At 48.1% G+C, this 25,613-nt stretch overlaps 1 protein-coding gene across 1 annotated transcript in view; it reads right to left on the bottom strand.

Annotated features, from left to right (window-relative positions):
- Nucleotides 1-25,613, bottom strand: part of CACNA1B (calcium voltage-gated channel subunit alpha1 B) — a 303,786-nt gene that overhangs the window by 8,347 nt on the left and 269,826 nt on the right. The window contains exons 39-47 of the mRNA XM_075111828.1: nucleotides 23,906-24,002; nucleotides 11,606-11,714; nucleotides 9,534-9,641; nucleotides 8,154-8,266; nucleotides 7,121-7,248; nucleotides 5,857-5,983; nucleotides 5,180-5,290; nucleotides 724-931; nucleotides 348-559 (exon numbers count right to left, since the gene is read on the bottom strand). Coding sequence (XP_074967929.1) covers nucleotides 348-559; nucleotides 724-931; nucleotides 5,180-5,290; nucleotides 5,857-5,983; nucleotides 7,121-7,248; nucleotides 8,154-8,266; nucleotides 9,534-9,641; nucleotides 11,606-11,714; nucleotides 23,906-24,002 — 1,213 coding nt within the window. The remainder of the gene's footprint in view (nucleotides 1-347; nucleotides 560-723; nucleotides 932-5,179; nucleotides 5,291-5,856; nucleotides 5,984-7,120; nucleotides 7,249-8,153; nucleotides 8,267-9,533; nucleotides 9,642-11,605; nucleotides 11,715-23,905; nucleotides 24,003-25,613) is intronic.

Raw genomic sequence — 25,613 nt, 5'->3', positions numbered from 1 at the left:
GCGGGGGCTCACGGCCACGCTACCAGCCGGCCTGGGCTCCGGTACACTCTTCTCCATCTCAGGTCTCTGAGGCTGCGCTGCTGAAACCGCGAGCAAGGGTGTCTTTGGCTGTGGGGTCTCTGCAAGATGCGCTCACTCACTCACTCTGTAGGTGGCTACTAAAAAGCCATCAAGTGACATTTCCAGTCACTGTCCTGGCTGTGAAGCACCAAGCAGGACCTCAAAGGCTTTACCTCCTACTGCCCAGCCTTTGCTGTTCTGTTTCCTTTATTTTAAGCAAAACATGGAGAATGTGGGCACATCCCTGGAAGACCTTAGGGTTCTTTTCCCACCTTGCATCTCCTCACCTGTCTGTGTGGACCTTGCTCAGGCCCTCCGTTGGGTGAGGTGGGCCTGCTCTGATCGGCAGACTTGGGCTGAGACCGGTCCCGGCTGCCGTAGCGGTCGCAGGAATAGAAGCGCTGCTTTTCAGAGGAGGAGGAAGAGTGCTGCTTCCTCTCTTGGGACCGGCCGCGTTCCTGCTTCCTGTCCTTGGAAGAAGACTCGCCAGACTGGGCCACTGAAAGAACAACATTGGTTGGGGATCACCAACACGTGAGGAATTCCCAAGTGTGAGGCAGGGAGGTTCTTCCATGCAGACAGGAGCCCAAATCACATCAGATGACCACTGTCATCCTGAAGGGAGGAGGTCGAAGGACAAATCCTTGCTTGTAAAGCACTTACCAGCTTCTCCATCGGCCAGCTGATGGGGGGACCTGTCCAAGGACTTCTGCTTCTTCTCTTTCCGCCTGTGGCAGCGGTGGTGGTGGTGGTGATGCCCTTGCTCCGGCGGCATGCGCTCCAAAGAGTATTCGTAGAGGTGCATGGCGTGAGGACGCTGTGGGGTCAGCGTGGAGACAGAGCGCTTCATGGGGCTCGTGTCCGGGATGGGCTGCAAGGCAGATGGAGGGACACGGAGCAGGGTGAGGGCAGGCGCTGCACCGTGCTCAGCTGCTTGGTTACCAGCATGGGGAGGGTTTTACGGTAAAAGAAAGGGGCAAGGAGGGGAAGGAGAAAAATGGTTAATTGGATATAACTGGAATGGGCAGAAGGACTTGTGGAATGGTAAGATTTAGTGCTAAATTTGAGGAGCAAATGTGATCTCCTTTTGCTGAAATGGGCTTTACTTTTAGCAGATTGCCAATCCACAGGTACCATGGGCCATGGGCACAGAGCGATATGCAGCACTTCACACCAAACACAGCATCACAGGAGTCAACAGTAGACTAGCAGGGCCATAGGGCAGCACAGTAGCCAAGCATCTCACAAAGATACTTCTCCAAGACTAGTTTCACCCAAAGCTGCTTCAGGGCCTGTGGTCATCCCGAAGCATCTCCAAAGAGGAAAGCATGAAAGCGTTGCTGGGCATCACATGGAAAGGGAGAAAAAACAGGAATAATAAGTGGGCAAGGTACAGGCCAAGCCACCTAGTAATTAGTTCTATCTCCCTGCAACTGAAGACAACTCCCATCAAACATTTAAACCTCTCTTCTTGTCCCGTCATTACTCATCGAAACCCTTGTGTCTGGGACAAGCAGGATAGTATGCACATTCTGCAGTTCTACCAGGACATCTCCAGAAATGAGTACTTGGTTTTTCTATTGCTGTTTTCAAATCATTTGTGGCCAAACATCTGGACGCTGAGCGCTTTAACACAGCCTCCCTTGGGCATTGCTGGACCCTGTCCCTGTGGTAGCTCCAGACTCTGCTCCTTTCCCTTTAGGTTCAAAACCTTACGAAGATGCTCTGCAGAAAACAAGACGAGTGGACTATAGGACAGCAATTCTCACAGCCCTTCCCTTCCCTACTGCCCAATCACCAGGTATAAAGCTCAGAAAATTAGGACAATTCCCAAGTGCCCTTCTCTTTCACTCCGCTGGCCTCCAGCTGGCTCTGTGGTGGAGGCAGGGCTTCATCCATCCTCTGGAGGCTTCTCTGGGTCTACCACTGCATCAAAGCTGTGTGGCAGAGGAAAGACCTTGGAGCACAGTGGTCCATCCCGGTGGGGAGGGAGCTCAGGATGTCCTCTGGTCCCTCAGCCTTTACACTTGTTTGAATTCACAATCCAATATGTGCCTCCAACAACACTTCTTGCAGAACATTTACTTTGTTCACTGTAACCTTTCCAAAGAGCCCCGTATTATTTTTACCGTCTCTGCTATTTTGTTTGCTTACCCTGAAATTCAGATCTCTGCTGCCCTGTGATATTTACACAATTCAAAACCAGTTGTTTCACAGCTCTGCTCATTATTTTGAGTGGAAAGAACTGCTCTCCCTCCCAGCAGGCTACCGCAGGCAGGTTATCTTGCACGCAAAGGTGCAGTCTGGGCTGCATTTTGGTTTGCTGCTCTCTCTCTTGCTCAGCAGTTACCCGAATTTTGGTGCTTCCCACTGGAGGGCAAGGTGGAGTGCTAGAGCTGGGGAGTCTGTCAGGGCAGAAGGCAGACACTGCTGGGGCGGGGGAACACAGCTCGGCCTGCGCCGGTTCAGCTAGCAGGACCGTGCTGTGCTGCATTTATCTCTTCCTGTGTCTCTTGCTGTGTGCACTTCCTATGAGCAAGAAATTATACTGAAGAGCTTCGTGTTTGTCCTCCTTGCTTCCTGTTGATCCTGAAGATGGAGGAGGGCAGAGAGGTCCGTAAACTGGACAGTCACATTCAGGAATTGACTTATATGGGCAAAAAAGTGAAAAGTGAAAATACTTTCCACTAAAAACACTTATCCGGATTTCCAAAATTCAGTTATAGGAGCTGCCAGGAAGAAGATGACAGATTTTTCCAACAAAAACCCATCCAAATCCATAATAAATGAACATTTCTCTTTGGGCTTTGGACCTGATTCTGTGCTTACTCCAGGGACAGGAGCCCCCACTGACACTAATGGGAAGTGGCAAAGCAATGAATACCCTTTCCATAAATCCTGACAATGCTCTCGTTACGTTAACAGGGCATGCACAGACTCCCCGTAAGCCCCGGGAGACTATACCATAACCCTTCAGAGAGTTACTAATTGCTTCTTCATTACCAAACTAATTGTTTTCACTTCCTAAATTCCTGTGCAACAAGGCATACAAAAACAAATAAATAAGCAAACCAACCAAACAAAAAGACCCTGCTATTACAGCGTGCGGCGTGCAATCGTGGATCGAGGGAACTGCAGCAAAGTGGAAAGAGATAGCAGCTGCGTCGGTGCAACATTGGACTCCAAATGAGAAGGGAAAAAAGTAAAAGGGTTAAGGAAGGTTAATTATTTCTTAACATGGATTTAATAGGATACAACTTAGTGCAAACTACATACTGCTAGGTAACTCCCAGGTGACCGTGCTTTGCTCCTCTGCAAACAATTCGGACAAGATGAGAGACATTATTTGAAGCAGCCCCACAGTACAGCCATTGTCAGACATCACGGCAGATGTGCAGCAGACACGATGAGAACAAGGGAGGGGAGGTGATGGGGGAGGAGGGCAGCAAAGAGGGAGGGAGGAGGTGAGATTGAAAGCATAGGAAGATTTTTTTTTTTTAAATCAAAACATAAAAAGACAGGGGAATGACAGGCAAACAGAAAAGGGGACATCCGGAAACAGAAAGCATTGCAAATAAGAGTTATAAAGAACTCAAGGTTTGGGGGGAGCAGAAGCAGCACGTGAGAGGGAGGGTGGAGGGCATGGAGGGGGAAGACACACACAGAAAGTACATCAGTTATTCAGCTGAAGCTACAACCACCAAAACATTGTATTATTAAATGAGGTTAGATCTGCTCAGATATTACAGGCCTGATTCATACCGAGATCAGACAGCTTTCACGTGGGGCAGCTGTGCCCTGGGGAACACGTACCATGCCTTTGTGAGAGACACTCCTGCAAATATCTGCCTGCAATGGAGAGGGGTTTCCCAAGGAAGGGCTCGTGCTGCTGGCATTGCTGCTGCCAGCTGTGTTGCCTTGGAAGGAAAGATGCTGCTTATGTTCTAGAATAAAGGACAACTTCGTTCTGGGAAGGCAGAAGGGAGGGAGTACGCGTTTGCTTTGGGGTCTGTTTCTTTCATTAAGCATGTTGAGTAGTGTTCCGGATAACACAGAGAACCCCAACTCTCACACAAAGACAGCAGTTTCTGAGGTCAGCTGGGAAATTCGCTAGCCGATGACGTGTACGTTGTGCCAGCCTGAGCACATGAGCAAAAAGATTATCTCTGTTGGAGCTACTGCTGTGTATGCAACGCACAGGCTTTTAGTTTTAAGGTGCAGCATCTCTTTCATGTTCTGCTTCCCATCGAGACCAATAGGAATGTGGGAAACGGCCCACAGCCACGGGCTGCTCCCTCCTGACCATATGAATCAGGCCCTTTGAATGAGAGAGAGACGTGACTATGAGTGGTGAGATATTCTGACACACAGGAGGCAGGATGGTGGCTGGAGAGCATCCGGGACAACAAGCTAGCAAAGAACATGTGAAATGCCCAAAAATGATCTGTGAGAACCATGGCATCCTACACACTAAGTAGGATGCACAAGCTGCTGTAAAAGTCAACTCTAGTGATGAGATTTCTTTAAAATAAGTTAAACAAGGAAATCTCAACAACATTTCACTGACCAAAGTCACAATACAGTATATGCTAAATACTGTGGAAAGAGGAAAAAAAAGACCAGGGAAGAGCTTAGTGTCTCAGTGCAGCCTTCCGGGCACAGGCTCCCTGGTATTTTCTGTACCTATTATATTCATCAAAGACAACCACAGCACATCTCCAGTTTTCCCCTAGGGCACAGGAGCGTGCCTTGACTGTCTGTCTGGATAGATGGCACGCAACTGTCAGTGGGAAACATACGCCTTCCAGGAATACAGGCTGGCAGAGTTGTCCCCCGTTAATCAGAACAGACACTCTTGGGTAGGTAGCCATCAGTCAGCTACCCAGACGGAGGGATTTTGCTGCAACTGGGGATGAGTAAAATTGGGGACAATACTGTGTCTACACATGAATACCTGCCACCTAAGCACAAAGACTGGTTACCTCTCTCCAGGTTCAGCAAACACCTTTTGAAACAGATATTCGCAAGCAATTTCGAACAACACAGCAAGCAGAGAGAAGATACTGAGTTCTTGACCCACTCTCAGTCTCCCACTGCCAGCGAAGCCTCCCTCGCTCACCTGAGTTTCGGCAGCCAGGCGCGGCATGGAAGCCGCCCGCCCCTGGCTCTCCAGGCCTGGCTGGTGTTCTCCATTGGTAAGTGTGGGGCTGATTTCCCTCATTTCTACCACCTGATTGAAATAAGAAACGGTTTCAGTGGCAAGAACATGAACATCATCTTTGAAGCCATCATCTGAGGAGGCTTCTGCTAAGTTTGATTTAATGGTGAGGATATGCTAGAATGGGAAAGAGAGTAAACTGACAGTAGTGGAGTGCCCAGGTTACTCTATCTGCAGTGCTGTCTTCAACAAGGTCAGTGGTGGGCCAAGCTCTTCAACCAGCCATGGCAATAAGCCCCAGCTGTGACCTGTGAAACCCCTCATCTGAGTTTGTATGCTGGTGACAATGGGATTGGGACAATGGGACAGCTAGGAAGAGATAACCTTAAGCAGACACATAATTCCATGACAAGTGTATCCACAAGTACAGCTATCAGACCATAGAAGCTACCAGATTTGGCTTTTCTCCATAACGTTCAAGGAAATTGGGGTTTTAGGAGACAGAACAATGCTTGTCTCAAGGGATGGATCTACGGCATTTCACCCTGTTTTCCGCCTGTTTTTTCTAAACATTTTCTAAAATTTTTAAAACTCTACTGCATGTCACTCTGCTTCGCATTGTCACCCTGTTTGCTCACCCGTTCAATGGGGATTTCTTCTGAGTGGCCTCGTTCAAAAGCTGGTGTCCTGGTTTCATAAAACACGTCCTGGGTGCGTTGGGTCCCCCAAGAACTGGACTCTTTGATCCCACCCTCTGGGGCTGGCCTGTCAGAAGGAAAAGCAGCAAAAAGATTAACTCTTTTACAAAGAGATTTTGCTGACCTTATTGTGATGAAGGTAAACCACTCAGACACCCTTTGAGGTTTTACTTGTGAAAGTAGTTGCAGTATAGGCACAGCTTATGGTAAAGCTATAAGGTCCCCTGGGTTTTACCAGGGCCACTGCCTCTCCAGCCTGAAGATTCCATGAGCAACATGGAAATCAAACCAGCCATCACAATTTCTTTCCAGTAACTAAGGAAAACAACTTCTGCAGCTTAAGTTCTGATGAAGAAGAATGAAGAATTTTGGAGTTCAGGCAAAACACGTATGCAAGACCAGCTACACAAGGGCCAAACACACCTGTGGCCAAACACACCTGTGCATTTGCTGAATGCACAGTGGTACAGGTAGCCCTGGCTTTCATGGTTGAGTCTGATGTTGGTTTTCCCCTTGGGGTTATTTGGGACATTTAAACTTCAGATGTCTACCACTAAAAATCCATAGTGCTTGTGGCCTGGAGGAAAGTCACCTGAAGAAGGGCAGGAAATGGATAATTGGTTAGGGATCGCTGCACTATAACTGTTTGGTAAACTCTCTGTGGAGGCATTGCTTTGCCCAAAGAGGAAGAGCCGAATTCTGTCCTGCAAAGTTTCAAGAAGCTGTTGCTGTTACCAAGCGCCATAAGCTCGAGGGATGACTTTGTTCCCGAGGACGTTTTGACTCCCAAGAACTCACTGCAGTGGTGGTTGGTGGGTTGGGGTTTGTTTGGTTGTTTTGCAACGATCCCAAATTCCTATACGCAAACTCACACTTAGGACTAGCTACAACAGAAAGCTCTCCAATTAAGATTTAGAGGACAGCATTAAGAAACCAAGCAGCCCCGGAGAACCCAACGCTACCACCACATGGCTAACTGCACCTGAGGTAGCAGTGGGAAACCGAGCCACATGGAGGCATTTTGGTAGCCACTGGCGGGAAATTGTCCCAGCCATGGTGTGAAGGAGCATCTGGTCTTGGTGTCACCAGCTGTGCTGCCCCACTTCCAGAGCAACCGAACCATCAGTGGTCGGGGATGGTGCATACACCCAGTGAGCCCCTTCTCTGTGCTACAGCTTTGGTGGGGGGGTCACCGGATACTCACAGCGCGCCCCCGTTGTTGAGTGAGGCCGAGCTTTTCTGGCGAAGGAACGCCTTTGCGTTGTTGAATGCTGTGGGCTGGGTTTGCTCCAAAGTGGCCTTCAGCGGGTGGAAGAGCGACACGGGCCCGGGCTGCAAAGCACAAGGAAAGGTTGTCGGAGACAGAGCTGCGTGTGGAGAGGATGGGCTGCTGCACTCTTCTTAGTTAATAAAAAGTCCATTTCGTCACTCTGAGAGATCAGCCCAGCAGGAAGCACGCCCCAGCCTTCCCACAGCTCTAACTGGCTCTGAAGGACACTTGCTGCCCTCAGTTTTGCACAAGCCAAAGTTGTCCTGCAATCCCCCTCCCCTCTAACAAGGTATTCCCCCGGTCACCAGAGCACAGCAGGGATTTCAGACACTGGTGTGACCAAAGGGGCTGTGCAGTTTGGGTGGCTTGTGGTGACACTGGTTCTGCTGTAGCCTCCCATCTGAGAGACACACAGACAGGCCGGCCATGCTGGAGTTCAGCCGGATGATCATCCTGAAATCAGTAGGTATTTGTCCTATTAGAAACCATCACGGTTTTAATCCCAATCCAGTTGTGTGGAAATATTTTTCAAGAAGTTGTAAATATCTACAAACCTATTCAAGGCAAAATGATTTTGAATAATTCCCATTTTCAGAAGTAACTTATACATTTTATAGCCAAACTATCATCAGCTTTCAATAATTCTTTGGTGTCCCAAAGAAACCTTTTGGTGTTCCCCAGTCCCAAAGCCACTTCTGAAAACAGGACTTAGACTGCCAAATGTCACTTGACATTTTTTGGAAAAGGTCTTCCCAGGCCTACAGGAAAAGGCAACTGCAACTTTTTTTTTAATTATTATTTTTTGAGAGAGACTTTCAGGAGAGGTTTCCATTTATGAGACTAGCATTTTCAAATCCTGCCTGCAGAAGCATCCAGACTTTCGAATTACTCCTGTGAGAGCTGCCCAGTGCTGGATAAGAGGCTGCCCAAGAGGGAGGACTGAGAAGGACCCCTTTTGGCTGAGTACCTGGCACAGGCCTCCAGACGGCTGGTGGACTTGTTCCCTGCTGTTCTTATTCTGCTTGTAGAAGTCGAATATCATCAGCGCTGCGTAGACCTTCCCCACAGTCATCTCATCAGCTGTTAGAGGATGGTGAAATGCAGCAGAGACATTCAGGTGAGGAACCGCAAAAGGTCAGGAGACGATAAGAGTAAGTCAAAGAGCACAAGAAATAACAAAAAAATGGAAATGAAAAACAAGGAGAAAGAAGATGCGACATCAGAATAATGAGGCAAAACAGACACAGAAAAGTGGGGGAAAGAAAAAAGACCAAGAAAAGGTTACAACAGGCTTCCTCATGTCTTCGCCTGTTGCTGCCTTTCACGTCTGAGGAGGATGGATGGCCCCTGTCTCTAGCTCTCCGTGGCAAACATTCACAGAGGCTGTGTAGAAAAAAACCAGGCAGGAAAACTCTGTGGCATTGTAAGCATTGCCGACAGAAGAATTGCTGAATTAATACCAGACACACAGCCAGCTTTTTATCAACAAAGAAGCCTTATTCCTATTTCTTTGAATTACAGTCAACTGGGGCATAATGGGCTAATATACATTTAAAGAGTATTTCATTTTTCCAGATGTCTTTTTTCACCCTTACAGCTCTGCTATGAGCACTTCCCTGCACAGCAATGGAGCACTTGCTGCAGAGCAAAGAGTTAAAGCAGCAGATATACAGGCATCAAGAGAGGAGGGGAGGAGGAGACTTAGGCAGTCGCTACCCACTGATTTGCACCTTCTCAGTTCCCTCCTTTGTCTTAATTAACAATGCCTTTATTGCTCTGCCCTCTTTCTCATTGATCAGGAATCCAGAGCCGTTGTCTGGGCCAATCATGATAATGGCAAACTTTGCATTTTCTCAGCACATTCACTCAGAACACCATCAAGTAACACAAAGGCCTTTAGCCCCAAAATACCTCACTTCTGATTCTGGAAGTTCTCAGCACACTTTAATTTTCTTCTCCTGGTTTTCTGTAGCCCAGATGGCAGAAATTGCTCTCCCATCTTTGTGAGGCACAGGCTGGAGGCAGACAAAGCTATGAAAAAGCTCTGCAAGAGGCCACACAGGGCATTGGACCATTCTTGGCATGTTTTGTGGTTTTTTTAAGTACAGAAAATCTGCTGCAGCATAATAAAATACATGCCTAGATGTGACCTCAGCTTTCCCACTCCTTATGTGACCATGGCATGAGGGTGAGGGCTGTGAACCCTGTGGAGAGGATACCTAGAAGCTGAACTGCACTTGGTTCTTTGCTGCACTTTCTGTGCACCTAGATGGGCTAGGGACAGAGCAGGCAAGGTAGGAGAAACCTACTCCGGGATGCGTTGGGTGCTTGCTGATGAACCACTTACGTTTGTGAGGAGGCACCAGCAAATCCAGAGTCTTCTGGGACAGATTGGGCCAAACCAGTGAGATCTCCTTTCTCAGCTCAGCATCACACTGGTGTTGTTTAACACCCCCTGCAGAAAGGGAGGGGAGAGAAAGAGGCACATAAAGAAGAGTGAAAATCCTTGTCCTGTCAGCACATGCCACTGCTTGCAGAGCGAGCACGGGAGAAGGCATTTCCCCCACTCCCAATTCCTGAGCAGAGCAAGCCAGAGCCAGCTGCAGCAGATGTTGCAAGGGGAATCGGTGACATCCTCTCTGACAAGAGTGTGAACTCAGCAAGACCATCAGCCCTTCAACCTGCTGACCCTCTGGTGTTCCTTGGGGCTTAAACTCAGACTTATTCTACCCAACTCAGGTGCCCGCTCCTTTGGGGTGCTGGATAGTGTCAGCAGAAAGCAGCAGCACCTCCCCGGTGTGATGCAAAGGACCTGGTCTGAGGTGCTGGACTATGAGCAATGCCATGACTGATTATAAGCCCTCTCCACCAACAACTCTTCCTGAAGCCTTTGGCAATGAGATGTAAGCATGCCGTTCTGTACCAGCAGCATCAAACAGCAGCTATAGCACAAGGTAAAGCAGAAAGAGCCGAACACAGCGGCATTATTCAAATGGCCAAAGTGAGGTCTTAATACACAAGTAGAAAGTGATTAAAGTACATGTAAGCCAACAGGCCAGCTCCCATATGAATGCACCGCACAGTAGGCAATTAAGCAGTTCATCTGAATGACAGAGATTATTTTTCTAGAAAAGTAAAGGGAGGAGGCTCTGGGTACTCTACTACATGGTGGTTTGAACTCCCACACAGAAACTCATTAGGGAGAGTTTATTAAGGGCCTGTTAGTCCCACTAAAGACTCAATTAAATGTAACACATGAAACCTATTCAAACAAAGCACGTAATAACAAAACAGGTCAAAAACTCACAACCCACAGCAGATATAAACCTTAGAAAGAATCCAGCACTGTCAGCTGAGCTCTCTTCTCTGGTTCCCTGCCAGTGTGCGGCCAAAGAAAAGGGTAGGGGGAGCCTTTTTCAGTTGAAAAAGTTTGCTTGAATTACCATTGCTGGCAGGTAACTAGACACCTAAAATAATACAAACTCTCAGCATCCTCATCTAGAGGTTATTAATAAAATAAGGCACTGGCCCCTAAAATTCCAGGCAGCCCTAAAAGCATCCTTAGAAATGAGTGTCTGATATTCAGTGTCACTCCCTAGGGGAGTCCCAGTGACCTCAAAATTTTGTCTTCTTCCATCAGTGCCTACCCAAAGCATCAAAGACAAAGTCTGAGCAACATATGAGGGAGGTAATTAATTCAGAGAGGTTGAACGGTTGGCCTAAAATTGCTTAGGACTAGTACAACATCCTAACCCTGCCCTGCCCTTTGCTCGTAAGAGCATTGTTACCTCCTGTTAGCTTTTAAATTAGGTATAAAAGTGCTTTGGCCAGTCATGCCTTCATTCTGACCCCAGCCATCCTGATTAAATAGTGTAACGACCCAGAGAAAAGGCCAATGTATTTTATTACATTGCAATGTTTAATTGGGAAGTCAAGTAAATGCCTGATTACACACTTAAAATAATTAAATTTCATCTCAAGGCGGAATGCAGTTCACCGCACTTGGAGTCACTGCTTCACTGCCAGCAGACAGCAGTTGGTGAGGAAGGGCTGTTTTTCCTTTGTGCTGGAATAGTTAAGAAAAGAGGTGTGGAGACTCATTTCTGTTATACATCAACGAGCACAGGCGCAGGGCTTCCCCTCTGAGAGCACCTAAATGGGATGGCCGAAGCTCTCCGTATCTCATCGATGGGGTCCCAACATGTGGCCACCCCAAAGGTACAGCAATGCTCAGGACCCCTCTCTGTTGCCTGTCCCTGGGGCTCCCTCGGCCTCAGGTGCTGGTAGGCAGCAGACAGGCAATAGGAAAACAGGATTTCCACCTGCGTCGGGATTTTGGTGGTTTCAGGAGGACGCAAAGCCAACAGACAAGCTGGGGTTTGAGCCCATGCCTGCCGTCAGACATCGGCTCCATCTCACCTGAGGCAAGCTTGATTTCTAGGGCAGTGCGGATCAAGGCCATCAGCGTGGATGTGAAGTGGACGGTTAAATCTTCAGGTGAGATCGGCATGTTCATCCGCACCAGGCGCTGGAGAGAGAAATGCAGCGGCTGTGAGCGGGGGTCAGGATTCCTCCCCCCCACCCCTTCCCTCCCTCTCTTTGAGCCCTTAGAAATAGCCACACTATAAACGTGTGCTAACCTTTTGTGCACTGAGCTAAAACACATCTTATTCATGTCATGCCGACTCCTTTTCAGGAGCAGGTCTGAGCTGTAGTGGTGGGTTTAGTGCTTAAACAATTGATTTGCCAGCATTTGTACTGCAATCCTACAAAAAGAGTTCTTCCTACAGAGACAGTTCCTCCAAAAGAGGCCAGTTTGAATGCCCTCACCCCATTTCACAGCCTGGTACCCTGCTCCTGATGGTCTCCAGCCATGTTCCTACCTGCGGTCTCTAGACATGTGGCTGGTACCCAACACCCCACCAGTGGAAAAACACTCTCAGCTTCTCAGATGAGAGGCAAAGCTCTCCCTGCCAAAGCAACATGCTCAGAAGATACAAACCATTAAGACACCTCCGCCATCCCGTCCTACACCAGCTACCTTCACCTATATTCTGGTTCTACAACAGGAGCGATAGCAACGAATGGGACCTGGCACCATTGAATGAAGGTGATAGAGGATTTGCATCCACCATCCAAGGACGCGGCTCATCCAGAAAGTGACTGTGCCTCTTCCAGCTGTGCGGGTGGCCTTGCCAGTGAGTGGGACGTGAGGATTGTGTCACATTTGGTGACAATGACAACAGGAGGCGTGAGTCCTTTGTACAGGAGCCGTGCAGTCTCTGGAGTGGTCCCGTGATGATGCCTTTCGTACGCAGCCTGAAGCACACTTTATAATAAGTTTGGTGAGCCCTGAGGTGTGGCTTAAATACTCTGGCGGAGTTTGGGTCTGGCTGCTAATATAGGTGTGCAATACCCTTTTCATTGGAGACACTTGGGTTCTGTCTCTTACCACCTTTCCCTATGGGCACCCCAGAACCTCTAAAGACCTTTCCTTCCAGTCAATGAGCTACACAGCTCCAGCCAGATCTTACCCATAGGGGAAGTGGCTGAATTAACATGAGCAGGACTATAATTTACCCCAATTATGTTCTTGCCGTCTGAACCTGGAATGGTGCCTCAGGATCAGTAGCTTCCAAGATCTTCAGACCTGGTAACAACTCCTTCCCCATCACCAGCCAGGACCACCTCTGATAGGGCAAATTCATCATTTGTGTAAGCAATGAAGTACCTGAGATATTGCTTTGGAAAGCTGTGACTCACTTAACACCGCTGGCAACAGAGCATCTAAATGCAGATGGGGAGAAGCACTGGCCAAGCCTCGCTGATAACCTTAGCAACACATTTAAAGGATTTCTCTCTCTTCGGCAACCGAATGGTTTTTCAGCGCCTTGGCTTTCACAAGCTGTTTAGAAACTTCCTTGGTCAGAGCCATATCAGATAAGCCTCTGTGTTTCCGTTCTCCAAGGGTACATGCAACCAGAGGAAGTCACTGGGCGTTAATCTGTCTGAGCAGAGCCTCCCAGCGACCTGCAAAACCAAGTGTTAGCTTGGCCTGGGCCCCTTGCTCAGGAGGGAATTTCATCCACATCTGAAAGCCACTTAGGCTGTCATTTTGATCCCTATCACTGTACAGAAGCCTTCCCCTTGTTTAACAACAGCCCAACATGCTGCTAAAGAAATTTAAGCACAGTCAGCAGTGGGTTACGGACTCAGCAAGGCAGCGAGCTGCAGTGCTGGCAAGCGCACCGAAGGGACCACGTCCCACCTTGGCTCTGTACACTACGATACTATGCGGTGTCAGAGGCAGTGGCTGTTTTTCAAAGATGCTGTTTTGCTGGTGCAATCCTCACTTCAGACGTGACTGCAGTGGCTCAGGGGTGCCTCCTGCCACCCCGCTCGCCCTCCTTGCCGGTCTGGGGAAGCTGTGCAGTAGAAGCACCGCTGCTTATGGGCGGTTTCTTGCAGGTGAAGGGGAACACCACGTAGCCAAGAGCAGGGACCTGCCTGGAGTCTCAGGTGAGAGGCAGAGCAGAGCGCTGTGTGAGCCCTGACTCCTACTCCTACGTTCTATGCAAAACTAAGCCAAGGCTGGTGAATGAAGACTTGGTCACCCTTTCCATCACTGGGTTAGCCTCCCTGTTTAGAGAAATCTCCAACGTGTAATTTCCCAGGGGTATGAACCGAGCTGCGTTAGGTGTTTTGGTGTTCTGAGAGAGGACAACTCCAGCCCTGGTTACTTTTGCCAGCCAAGGAGGATACGCCCCCCCGCCCCAGGGAAACACGTGCTGGTGCTGACAGGGGTGGATGGAGGGCCCAGGGCACTGGTTCGGCCAAAAAATCTGCTTCTGAAGACAGCTGACATTCAGAGGAGCCAAGACCTCCTCATTTATCTTATCGCATGTCTTCAGATCTTGTTGCATGCTGCAAGGACAAGAGACAAGTAACAGCCTACCCTGTCTCCTAAAGTCTGAGACAAACCATTGTCATCTCAAAGAGCTTTCTTCAAGCGTGCACAGAGGTTATCTTCCAAGTCTGAGTAGCCTTAGAGATAGGGAAATCAAAGCTGACCTCCGCTCTTTATATTTCAATGACAGTATCAAATGCTGGCAATACCACAACAATTTCTTCTGCTCACTTGTGTTAGATGAAACAGGACTTTAATTCAGACTTCTGCCCTCAGCACACAAAAAGTTACAACAAAATCATCATATCGATGTGAGCCCACAGTTACCACTTACGGAGTCCCACTGAACCCTTGTTCAGTGGGAGAGAGAATTAAGGGATGGAAAGAGAAAGATGCATGGAAGTGAAAACCAAGCAGATGATAAATAATTCCTCCCAGGAGAGCTCTATCCTCACAAAAACTAGCACAAAAAACCATTTTGGGACTGAGATGTCCCAGTGCTCCCACCTGACTTTCTAGAACAAATTCCCAACAGGAATGGATGCAAAACACAGGCCGCATCATGGCTATACACAGCAATGCCGTATGAAGGTCTCTCATTCTAAATTTTAATCAGGGACAAAGGATTTAGAGGTAGATTTTCCAAGGGAAGGCACACTTGCAGGAAGGCTGGCTGAGCAAAACTTGCATGCAAGTGCTGAGTAAGAGTGCTGCAAACAGCCACCTGGAGGAGTTTCTCCCCAGACCATGTCCCTTCCCTCCTCCCCATGCTACCCTCAGCACTGCCTGGTCCAAGCATTTTTTCCACCCCAATATGCAACCTGGTCAAATAGGTCAACCCAGGACACCTTTAGGTCACTGCAATTTCCAATCTGATAAACCATCAGCCAACGGAGAGCATGGTCATTCTGCAGGGCCTTGCACATCTCACAGCCCCTAGCTGGAGTGGAGTCACATCACATACCACCACGTCAGAAGAGGGGAGGCTTGGTCTGGCTTGGGAGGGATGTCTTTCTCCTCTCTATTTGGGTGGCAAACCAAGAAGCATCTCCCCATCCTCCCCTGGGGCAGGTTGTTGGCAGACAGTTGAGGAGCACTTGCATTGCAAGGTGGGTTGCAAGTTGCACCTCCCAGGGCAGAGAAGCTGCTCATTTCTCAGCCAAAAAAGCCATTAAATAGGACATAAGTGCCTTTAACCTGCTGCAGCTAAGCCCAACAGGTTTTGGCTACAAGACAAGTCACCCCAGATCGCTCCTGACGTCAGTGAAAACTGCTTTCTTGGAAGCGCCACTTGAGAAAATACATTGCCCAAATAGATATACTACAATTCTGGGGGAGCTCCTGCTGAAGACGAAGAAGTTGGGAGAAAGGAATTGATTAAGCTTTGATTCAAAATAGCTTTGCCACCACACCGCGTGGGGGAGGCAAGGGAGGAGGCAGGTTGGTGACACATGCTCACACCACGTCCCCGCGCCGCTGTTGACGCCCAGAGGAGCCAAGGACTCAGCCAGGTATCGGCACAGCCACCCCCAGAGAAGGGACTCGGCACCTGAACTTCCCTGCACATTGTCCGGTGCATTTTCCGAGCACCAGAAATGCAACTGAAAGTGTTTCCTTCCGATGTGTGCAGAGCAAGAAATTTCAATCCTTTTAAAGCTACTTTCTAATTTTACCTATATTTTAGTTAATTTACATTTCTATAGGACCCATTTAAAAGGAACTGGAATCCAATTAAAATTGGTAAGATTTGTCAAAGTAAAATATTCTAACAAACCAAAAATTGCTCTTTGAAATATTAGTCAAGGACTTTCGATTTTCATCCCTGACCAGGGCAGAAGAGAAAAATCTCGATGTTTTTCATGCAGCATAGGAACAATATAGTTAAAAAAAAATCTGAACCAGTTGTTTAGCCTGTACGCAGTTTAAAGTAAAACTAACAAGTCCCCACATTTTTGCTGCTTCTTCTGGCTGAAGTTGCACTTCAAGGCCACATCTTACCAGTTCCTCACGCTTTCGAATAGGATGCAAAAATTTTGTTAAAAAAATAAACCTGATTTGGATAACTTTACATTTTTCTAGACCCCAGATGGAAAACACACGAACCTGCTGAGGCAGATGGCAGGGGAGTCCATGCTTCCCCGCGCTAGTAAAAAGTTTGCATCACTTGGGGTGCCCTGGGAATTACCACCCTCAAACGAGGGGTGTTCAGGTGAATTAATAATTGGGGAGCAAGAAAAAAGGTAAAAAATCCCTCCCCCAGGTGCCCAGACCTGGCAAGAAAAGGCTTCCCTGCTCCCCATGCTGCTCCTCTTCCTCCCCTCGTCTCCAATTTCCTCCAAGAGCGTTTGAGGAAAAGCAGCCGGCAGCAGATGGAGTCCCCGCTCCTATTTCTCAACTGTGCTTGGGGAACCCTCCTCCAGCTCTTGATTTTAATTAGGCTGTTTCCGAGGCATCCCCCTCCCCACGGGCCAGGGCTTCTCGTTAATGTTTCTCCAGGAAAAGGCCCAGTGGCAGGAGCTGTAATATTGTCTCCAGAGCCTCCTAATTAACTCCGTGCTGATAACAAGGTAGTAACCGATTACAGCCGGGGTTAGGGAGGCAACACTTTTTGCTCGTTACTTGTGTGGTCAGGAGCGGTGCAGACACCCCTCAGCTTCTAGTAGTGATTTAATTGCAAATAAACAGAGACACCGCTAATGAGAAACCAAACTTCTGCGTCAAGCTGAATTGACAGAATTTATGCCCTTTCAGCATCGGGTTTCTGCAGCTCTGCTTAGAAACTTCTTGGACAACATCCAAACAGGCAGGGAACTTGGGAGAGAAATGGAGGAAAATTCATCCTAGTGTCAAAAGCTGGGATAAAAAGTCTCCTGCTGGCTCCCAGCCTCACTCAGAAAGTGAGTAATTAACAGAAATATCTGCACCGTTCATTTTATTCACCGACACATTTGTCCAATCATTAGCAGGAAGAAGAGCATACTGAGTTACAAATGCCAGGAAAACTAGCTGGCACCCCAGTGGAGTTGAATTATTAAGAACACCCCATCAGCAGCTCCCGCGCAGCCTCTGGGACACGACGTGCTCTGGGAATAATCCCCAAGTGTGAATAAATTTGGGACAACAGAGCCCTGCTTGTGGGAAACAGGGCTGAGTTTGGTGAATAAATTATTTGCTATGAATAATTCACCCCGACCTAGTTGTAATTAGTCTACTCTTATTTAACCCTTCTGTTGGCTTCAGTGAGGCTGGTCGTGGCCTGCCTTCCTCCCTCCCACAGCTGACAGAGAAGCCAGGTCTCTGCCCCGAGACGTGGGCTCTGCCTCCGGCACAGAGCCGGACCTCTTGCATGGAGTGGTCATCCTACCTTCAGTAAGTGCAGTCTTGCTCCTTGTCCAGCAGAAGCGATGCGTGATGCTAGCTCCGTGCGGAAGAGGTAGCAAGGCTGGGCAGCTAGTAAATGGACGGTTCAAACTCTTGTTTAGCCTTCAGGGACCTAATCCGGGTTTTAAAATCCACACGGCAGTGATGGGCAAGGTGAGGTACAGCCCTGGTGTGGATGGGGAGCCAGCCCACCTCCAAGGTCAACCCCATCACATCTCCAGGAGCCTTGGCCACATCAGGAGGTGCTAAAGGGAGAGCCAGAGCTCTCCTAATCCTGCAGTAAATCACCCTTGAAATAGGGAGTGCAAGACCGTGCTTAACAGCACCAACAGAACCACAAAGTAAAGTCAAGAGCCCCCTCCGGGTGCCAGCCTCACCCTGCAGACTCCATGCAGGGCTTTGCCTAAAGCTAGGCTCTGGCAGAGGTGGAGACATGCCTGCTGGCGATGCTGTCTTCGTCTGTCCCTGGAGAGGGGGGGTAAAAGATGACTCTGAGGAGCAGTAGGGAAAGATTTGGATTATTGCCTCTCCTAGCACGACACTGTTCTAAGAATCATGCCCTCAGGCTCTCAACTCAAAAATCCCCTCCTCCAACCCCACTCTTGCAGATATCTGCAAGATATCTTGACAGCACTGTAGTGCCGGAGAGATTTAGCAGTGTCACGGGCGTTTCCTTCTCCCATTTTCTCTAAAGATGCACGCAAAGCTCTGTGGTGTGACAGACAGACTGACTGCAGGTGACGGCAAATCTGGCTGCCGCTCTGCCCTTATTGCTACTACTGAATAGCATATAAAACCCCCGGACCCTTCTCTAGAGACAAGCTGAGTCTAAGACACCTCAAAGTCTCAATACACAACTGAAAAAGGAGTGAAAGACACCCACCACGCTCATCTGAAGATGGACAAGCAATCAGATCTCAAGACACCACAATGAAGTCAAAGAAATTTTCTTCCCTCTTTTCATCTGACCCGGTAGAAGAGAGTTTAAAATTCAGTTCCTTCTGTGATTCCTTCACCAATTTCTCACACACGTCCCTACCCCACCCCACCCCACGCCCCCGTGCAGGATAGAGCTCTCCTGGTGCCCGAGCAGCGCGGCCAGAGGATCCCACACATGCACCTCTGGGCAAGCAGCAAGGCACGTGCAGGGAACTGCAGAGGCTGGTCACATCGACCAAGGAGAGCAGTTGAGAAAGAGGAACCAGAAAACAACAGAAAGGAAGGACAGCAGCCAAGGAGGCCGCAAAGAGGGAAAAATCCAAACAAAATGACAGTGTGCACATACTGAGACGAAGACCGGGGGAAGACACACAAAACCTTTGCAGAGAGGACTGGAAAAATTATATATGGAAAGGAAAAGGGTGGATATGTGGGGCAAAAGAGCTTTTGCCAGACAGAACAGTTAAGTCTTTAAAAAATCATTTGGTTCAGAGAAAGAGAGTGAAAACCGCACAGAGACAAAGCGCTGGCTGCCGGCGGCACTGAGCGAGCTACGGCTGCAGGACGAGGGGGTCGTCGTCGCTCTGCACGCTGGCTCTGCGTGGAGGTGTGCACGGCTGGGCGGGCTGCGCTGCCCTCCCCAGGTCACCCACCAGCCGTGGAGGACGGCCAGAGTGACACTGGGTGGGGGGGGGGGGGGCACCTGGCAGGTGCAGGGCAGGGGGCCACCATGACCCACACGAAGCCATCGTCTGGGGGAAGATGCTCAGCACCAATCTGTCTCTGTGCACGTGCGGTTGATAGTACTGCATGTAGAAGTGGACGAGGGAGGAGTGAAAACCCGTACTGACTCCCCAAGAGGGTTTAGTTTTATCAGCAGCTATAGCTGGGAGTGGGGGTTAGCCCAAGCTGCAGCCTTACAGCATAGGAAAAATTCAGGTCTGGTCTAAAGTCTATATTTCTGTAGTGTGGGGCCCTTTGGTAAGATACAAAATGAATCTGATCACCTCCAAGCTCAAGAAATCTGTTGTTCAGTCTAGATTTGAGCTGTTTGAGTTACACCTATCTCTACTTATGGTTCAGTCATACACAGACACATTTTAGAGGTTCCTTAGTAGATGGATAAAAATTAAAGACATCTTATAAAAAAATCAGGCGTCTGTATTTTAAAAAGAAACCATTCATATGTACTTAAGTTCTGTGGATTTGTCTGTAAAGACAGACAAATTAAACAAGATGCCAGTTAAGTCCCAGGGAAAAGGCAGACTAGGGAAGGCACATCTGCAGTGCCTCTGCCTGGGGAGAGTCTGCTGCAACAGTTGAGAACAATCACGCAGAGGCACAGACTATGAAAATCAGGCAAAAGTCTTGTTTAAAATGCCTATTTTAACACATTATTCTTAAATCCCCTTTTATTTTCTTCCTTTTTTAACTGTATGCTTCTGGTACGCATGTGTGACCACGGAGCAGATCTGGTCGCCCAGCTGCAAACGCCTAGGCTTTTGGCAGGACGCAGCTCCATTTTAAGTCAATGGAAACTCACGGGTCGTAAAAGGAGACGTTGATGAGTTTAAAATCATTGGGTTTCTGTGTATAATTGGTACTTTTATGTAAATGTTTATCTACTCATCTATCTGAAATAGCTGAGACCTGGGAGCTGGAGTTTCTCAAGCTTAGTTTCAGTATGGTGGGTATGAATTGCTTGTAATAGAGATGCTTTTTAAAAGCGACTACCAAAGTGGGCAGAATAAAATTAAAAGGAATACAGAAAAGATACCTAACTGTCTAGCTTTAAGGTTATGTTTAACTTTCCTTTTATTTTAAATCTTAACACACTCAGGAAGGAGCTTGTAGGAAGCTGTATCTGAACCTCTTCTTGCTGCTAAGTGTCCTACACAAAGGCAGGCCCAGGTGTGGGTTTGGCTTGAGTCCCTTTGCAAAATCTTGCTTTCATTGGCCTCAGTGAAAAAACAAGCACTTTTGGGGGGGCTGTTTTGATCTGGATCCATTGCACCAAGCATGGTGGGGTGCAGTCACTAGGCTTGGTGGTGGCTGAAAAACAGCAAAAAAACCCTGCTTGAGTCTGATGGACGCTCAAATACAGCAATGCTAAATGCTCACAACAAACCTCTCCCTCAAAACTGGGAGGTTCGATGTTAAAAGCTTCCAAGGAATTGCCCCTGTAAACGCAACTTTCCCAGCACCACGGGAGCTGCTGGAGAGCAGCGTGGCTTTAACTGGCAGGGTCTGGGTCTGCGCCGTAATTTCGGCTCTGTGTCTATCTGAGTTTCCACTGTGTTCATCCAGGCAGCGTCTAAAAGGCAGCAGCTAGCAGCCTTTTGGGTATAATGCATTTTTGTGGTTCAATTAAAAAGTTTTTCAGAATAAACAGTAAGTTTGAATGATTTCTTCATCTTACTGTGTTAAATGCTTTCTGTTAAAATAATTTCTTTCACAAGGGTATTTAAGGAACCCTTCTGGTGTTGCCTCTGTTTAATAGCTTGCTAACTCCTACAGTACTGCCTACTCTAATTACTCCAATCTAATTAAGAGGGGGGGAAAAACAACATACTACTGAAGGGCTAGTGAGAACGGCTAGTCAAAGGGCTGTAAGAAGATAAATGGGGATCGTATTGGCGGGGTAATTTGCTCATCATCACCCTCCCTCCCCAAATTCGCCTAAATGGAAGCAGAATGAGAGAAGAGAAATAGAAACACTGATAGAGATAGCAGAGACACACTTAGAAAGACAAACTGATGTGCCATAGTTTCAAAGACTGAAAAAAGGTTACCAAAAGAAAAAAACCAAACCAAAAAGCAAAAGATGATCCAAAATCCAGTCTGCTTGGAAAGCAGAGAAAGCACCAGAAGAGTCCAGGAAAGTAACACTAATGCCACAGAAAACCGGCACCCACTTCAGCCGCGGCACAAAAAGCTGGTGGTTTGGCAGGAGTTTCTAGGGGGGTTGGTCTACCTTATAGGCAACGCGAGCAGGGCATTTCTTTCCAAGGCCTAGAGGCGGGGACATGTGTCTCAGCATCTCATACATGTCTGTGTAACTGATGCGCCCGCTTGGAGTCAAAGGCAGGGAGGCAAAAGCAAGAGGACACAGAAATCAAAACAGAACGGGGTAGGGAAGGGGGAAGGACAGGGATGGGGAAAAAGGGAACACAATGGAGCAAATCAAAAGGAGAGAGAAGGGAAAGCAGACAAGAAAACAAAGAAAACAGAGATCCAGTTAATCAGATTTCTCAGGAAAACAAAAATCAAAATAAAGCGGTGGGTAAAGAGAAATGTTTCTCTGCTTCCATTGCTGTGTTTCAACGCCCAACGTCTCCTCCTCGCTGCAGGGCTGTCCCACGGCCAGAGCTGCGCCTTGGCACACGGGACCCCGCGGGGAATGATTGATGTCTCCGCTCGGGGGGGGAGAGGGTGCGGGGAGGGCTCGGGTTTGGCTGGCTCCTTGCGGGGTGGAGGGATGCTTCCCCTTCTCAACCCCCCAGCCCAGTCATTCAAGAGGCTGTATTCACCATGCCAGGGAAGGCTGGTAGGCAGAGTTATGGGACAGGGAGAGACAGGGCTTAGAGCAGCTGTCCAGCTTCCCTTCAGTGAATAACGAGTTTGGTTTTCAGCTTAGCCTGCGGGTTACGAGAGAAGCGAAAAGCCAATGCTGGTGTGTTTGCCCAGGGGACAGGCTGGGACTGCTCTGACTCCACGCCAAGGGTGCAACCCTGCAAAACCTCAGCCAGCCTGAATTTCTCCTCCAGCCTCAATTCAGGTTTGACAAAACCAGAGCCCAGCACCCACCCTGCAGGTGGAAAGGGGACCTGTTTCTCCCTTTCCTTTGATGGAGCCCTGCTTTCATTGACCCAACATCAACTGGTTGTCACCACCCTCGAGGACAGCTGGCTGTCCCACGTGTTAGAGGGAACTGGGAATTGCAGAGGTTTGGGAAGAGGCCCTTAGACCAGCCCATTACTGATGGCATCTACCTTCAGCACAGGTTGGTGCTGAGTAAAATCCCACCCTGAAAAGCAACAGATACAGAAACAGCAAAGAATTCTCCCACTTCACCTTTTTCTGACTACTGAAACTGGGAGCATGGCTGTGACAAGCTCATTTTTTTTCCCAGCAAGCTGCCTGCTTATTGTATTTTGCAAATCTGTGCTGCCTGTCATCGGAGGAGTCCTCAGTATATTGCAACATATTATTAATTGATGTTCCACCCCCGGAAAAACAGGGCACTACTATCATCTCCCCTATACTAGGAGGGAAACCAAGACCTAAGCACCCATATGAAACCCCTTTCTCAAGCAGGACAGCTACGGAAGCAGTCACCCATGCACCAGCTCACTGCCCTGACATAGGTCCCAATTCCTATGTAAAGCATTGATGCAGGAGGGGGTGGAAGCGAGAACTCACCAAGCCAGAAACATCTATTCCTGTCCTTGGTAACTAATGCATCTAAAATACCACCCAGGTTTCATAGCCCAGAGCTAATTTAAAGGCTGCTGAGAGACACAAATTTTAATTACAGCCAATGGCTTCCCCCTGGCTTGTCTCTTCTACTCCTGCTCCCTGGCTGGAGGTACAGGGTCTCATGCCTCCTCTGCAGTGCTTGTTAATTCTTAATCCCCAGTCAGGTGTGGAAAACACCTGGGCTGGAGTGAGAGAGAAAAGCAAGCTCCATACTGGCTGGTTCCGCTTCTCTCTCCTTCGTCTTCTGCTCTCCACGCACTGACTGCAAGAAATTCCCTGCCTGTAACTGGGGCCCCACTGAAGTCCAGTGTCATCCTGTGCTGATTTCTTGGCACGATCCATCATCGATTCCCCACCTCAGCTCCTAAGCACAGTATACTTCTCCTGTGCCATGAGGCAGGAGGTTTCACTGGATGTCCATCACAGCTTACGATCTGAGATGTAACTTTGCTCCCAAGGCAATCTCTGGCTGTTGCTGTTGCACTGTGGGAAGCTCATCACTTCATGCCTCCCCAGCCTAGGTAACCAACCCGCTCTGCTGCCCAGTCCACTAGTGCCCAGATCACACCTCCTTTCAGCTCAGGAAAGGGAAGAGCTCGAATGTTGGTCATTCAACTGGAGTGACAATGCTATGAAAGCCAAACAAAATGGACTTGCTTCTCACTAGGCATCTTAGGATGACATTTCTCTCCGGTGTGTATATATAGAGAGAAAGTGCTCAGATGCTGTGCTGCTTTTCCCCAACACTTCCCACCTAGACCCGGCAGGATGGAAGCTGGAGGGTTCACTGTCTCATAAAGCTGCCTGTCTCCAGCCAGCTGGATGTGGGAGTAGACAGGGAAGAGATGCATCGAGGAAGAAGGAGGCAGTCAGTCAATCATTCCTTTTTTCAGGCAGGTTAGTTACATTACAGTTTCTTTTCTGTACTCTTTGCATTTGCACTTGGGTGGGGGGAGTAAAAAGAAACAAAACCAGAACTGAAAATGCTGGAGGGAGTCTCTGAAGATCCAAACCTTGTATGCCACCCTATGAGGGCACTTCTTTCCTAAGCCCAGGGGTGGAGCAATTACACGTAACAAATTGTACATATCCTTATAATGAATCCGACAACTGGAAAGAAAACATCAGATGTTATGACAGCAAAAACCGAGAGGAATCAGTTTTTCTCCAGGCAAACAGGAGTGGTTGGAAAGGCAAAACACGCTGAAAAGCAAGGTTAGTCTGACAGCAACTGGGCTTACAATAAGGAGGCACTTTAACACAGAGAGAGAGAGAGAGAGAAAACTTCCAACTGCCCAACAAAATATAGATTCTTGGATTTTCTTTTGTGGAAACTTCAATGCCATGTGCCAAGCTTTCCAACCATTGCATTTGGTTACCTTTACCACTAATGTTTTACTTCCCTGTGCCTACAGACAGCCCTTACCCGCCACCCAGGTGTTGCAGCAGCCCGACAAAACCAGAGCCTGCAGCACACAAATAGCCTATTTAATGGATTATTACTGGGATTCAAAATTGCTGGTTCAAAAGAGCTTGGGAGCCTTTACCTTCTACCGTTACCACCTACGTAACCCCAGAAGGGCTGTACTCTGCTTCATAGGCAATAAGCAATTTGCTGGAAGTCCAGAAGCTTCCATCTCGAGAGCCAGCTTGGCCATTGGCACTGGGAAAATCCAGCCTTCATTACCAGTAGGTGAAATCAGATGCCTCAAGGTAGCTTTATGGTCAGTCTCATTAACTCCCAACAGTATTTTCAGCAAATTTAACAGCAGGATTAGATTTCTTAATCTTCTGTAAGTAACCAAATCATGTACAAAAAGAGCTGTACTGAACTTCAAAATGACCCCTACAGAGAAATGAGATGGCTTTGCTGTGTTTATTTTGGTACATTATGTAATGAAGACTGGAATATTTTGGAATATCTCCTTCAATATTACTGTTTTTTTGGATGTGAAAAATTAAGGTCTGCTCAAAACCTTCACAATCAACTCCGAACTATTAATTCAGAAACAGATCAAATGGAACTGTACAAGTCAGCTGCAGGCCTAATCGCGGTTATTAAAAGTATATTGGTTTAGCTGAGGCAAGAAGTTTACCAAAATTTTAGAATGGTTTTGTAAAAATCAGTGTGTAGAAAATACGTATGAGCAGTTCCCCGAGCTCTCTAAGTCTGCGGAAGACTTGAACACCAGCAGATGTATCGCATCGGAAGGTCATGGCAGTAAATCATGACAAATTATAACAAACAGGGATTCTTTCCCAGGTTGTTTATATATACTTGAGTTTTGTTTATTTTCATCAGCATCCCTTTTTCACAGACAGCTACGAAAAAGCTCTCCCTTGGGAGCCCTGCACCTCCCCCTGACCGCTGCCGGTAGCACCTGCCTTGGCTCTTGGAAGCAACTAATGGGAATGGGTTGGCAAGACCAACATTTCCAGTACCCCTAAGTGGTGTGCACTGGGAAGGGAGGTATAAGTGAGAGAAAGTACTCGCTTTATATATCTTGAACAAATAAAAGCTCATAGAAATCCATTTTTTTCTTTCCCAGTTCATCCTTAAATTCAGTGTTTTCTGAACTCCCAACCCTGGACCAAACCCCTGTGTGCGCCCCAATTCTCTTGCTCTCTCTTTTTCTGTGAGCTCGAGGCTTCTGCCACCCCTAAATCCAACAGCCTCCCCATACTTACCCCTACTGAGTGTGACACACGTCTAGAACAACA

Source organism: Phalacrocorax aristotelis, chromosome 17, assembly GCF_949628215.1.
Source record: "Phalacrocorax aristotelis chromosome 17, bGulAri2.1, whole genome shotgun sequence".
NCBI lineage: Eukaryota > Metazoa > Chordata > Aves > Suliformes > Phalacrocoracidae > Phalacrocorax > Phalacrocorax aristotelis.
This window is presented reverse-complemented; position numbering and strand designations above follow the sequence as displayed.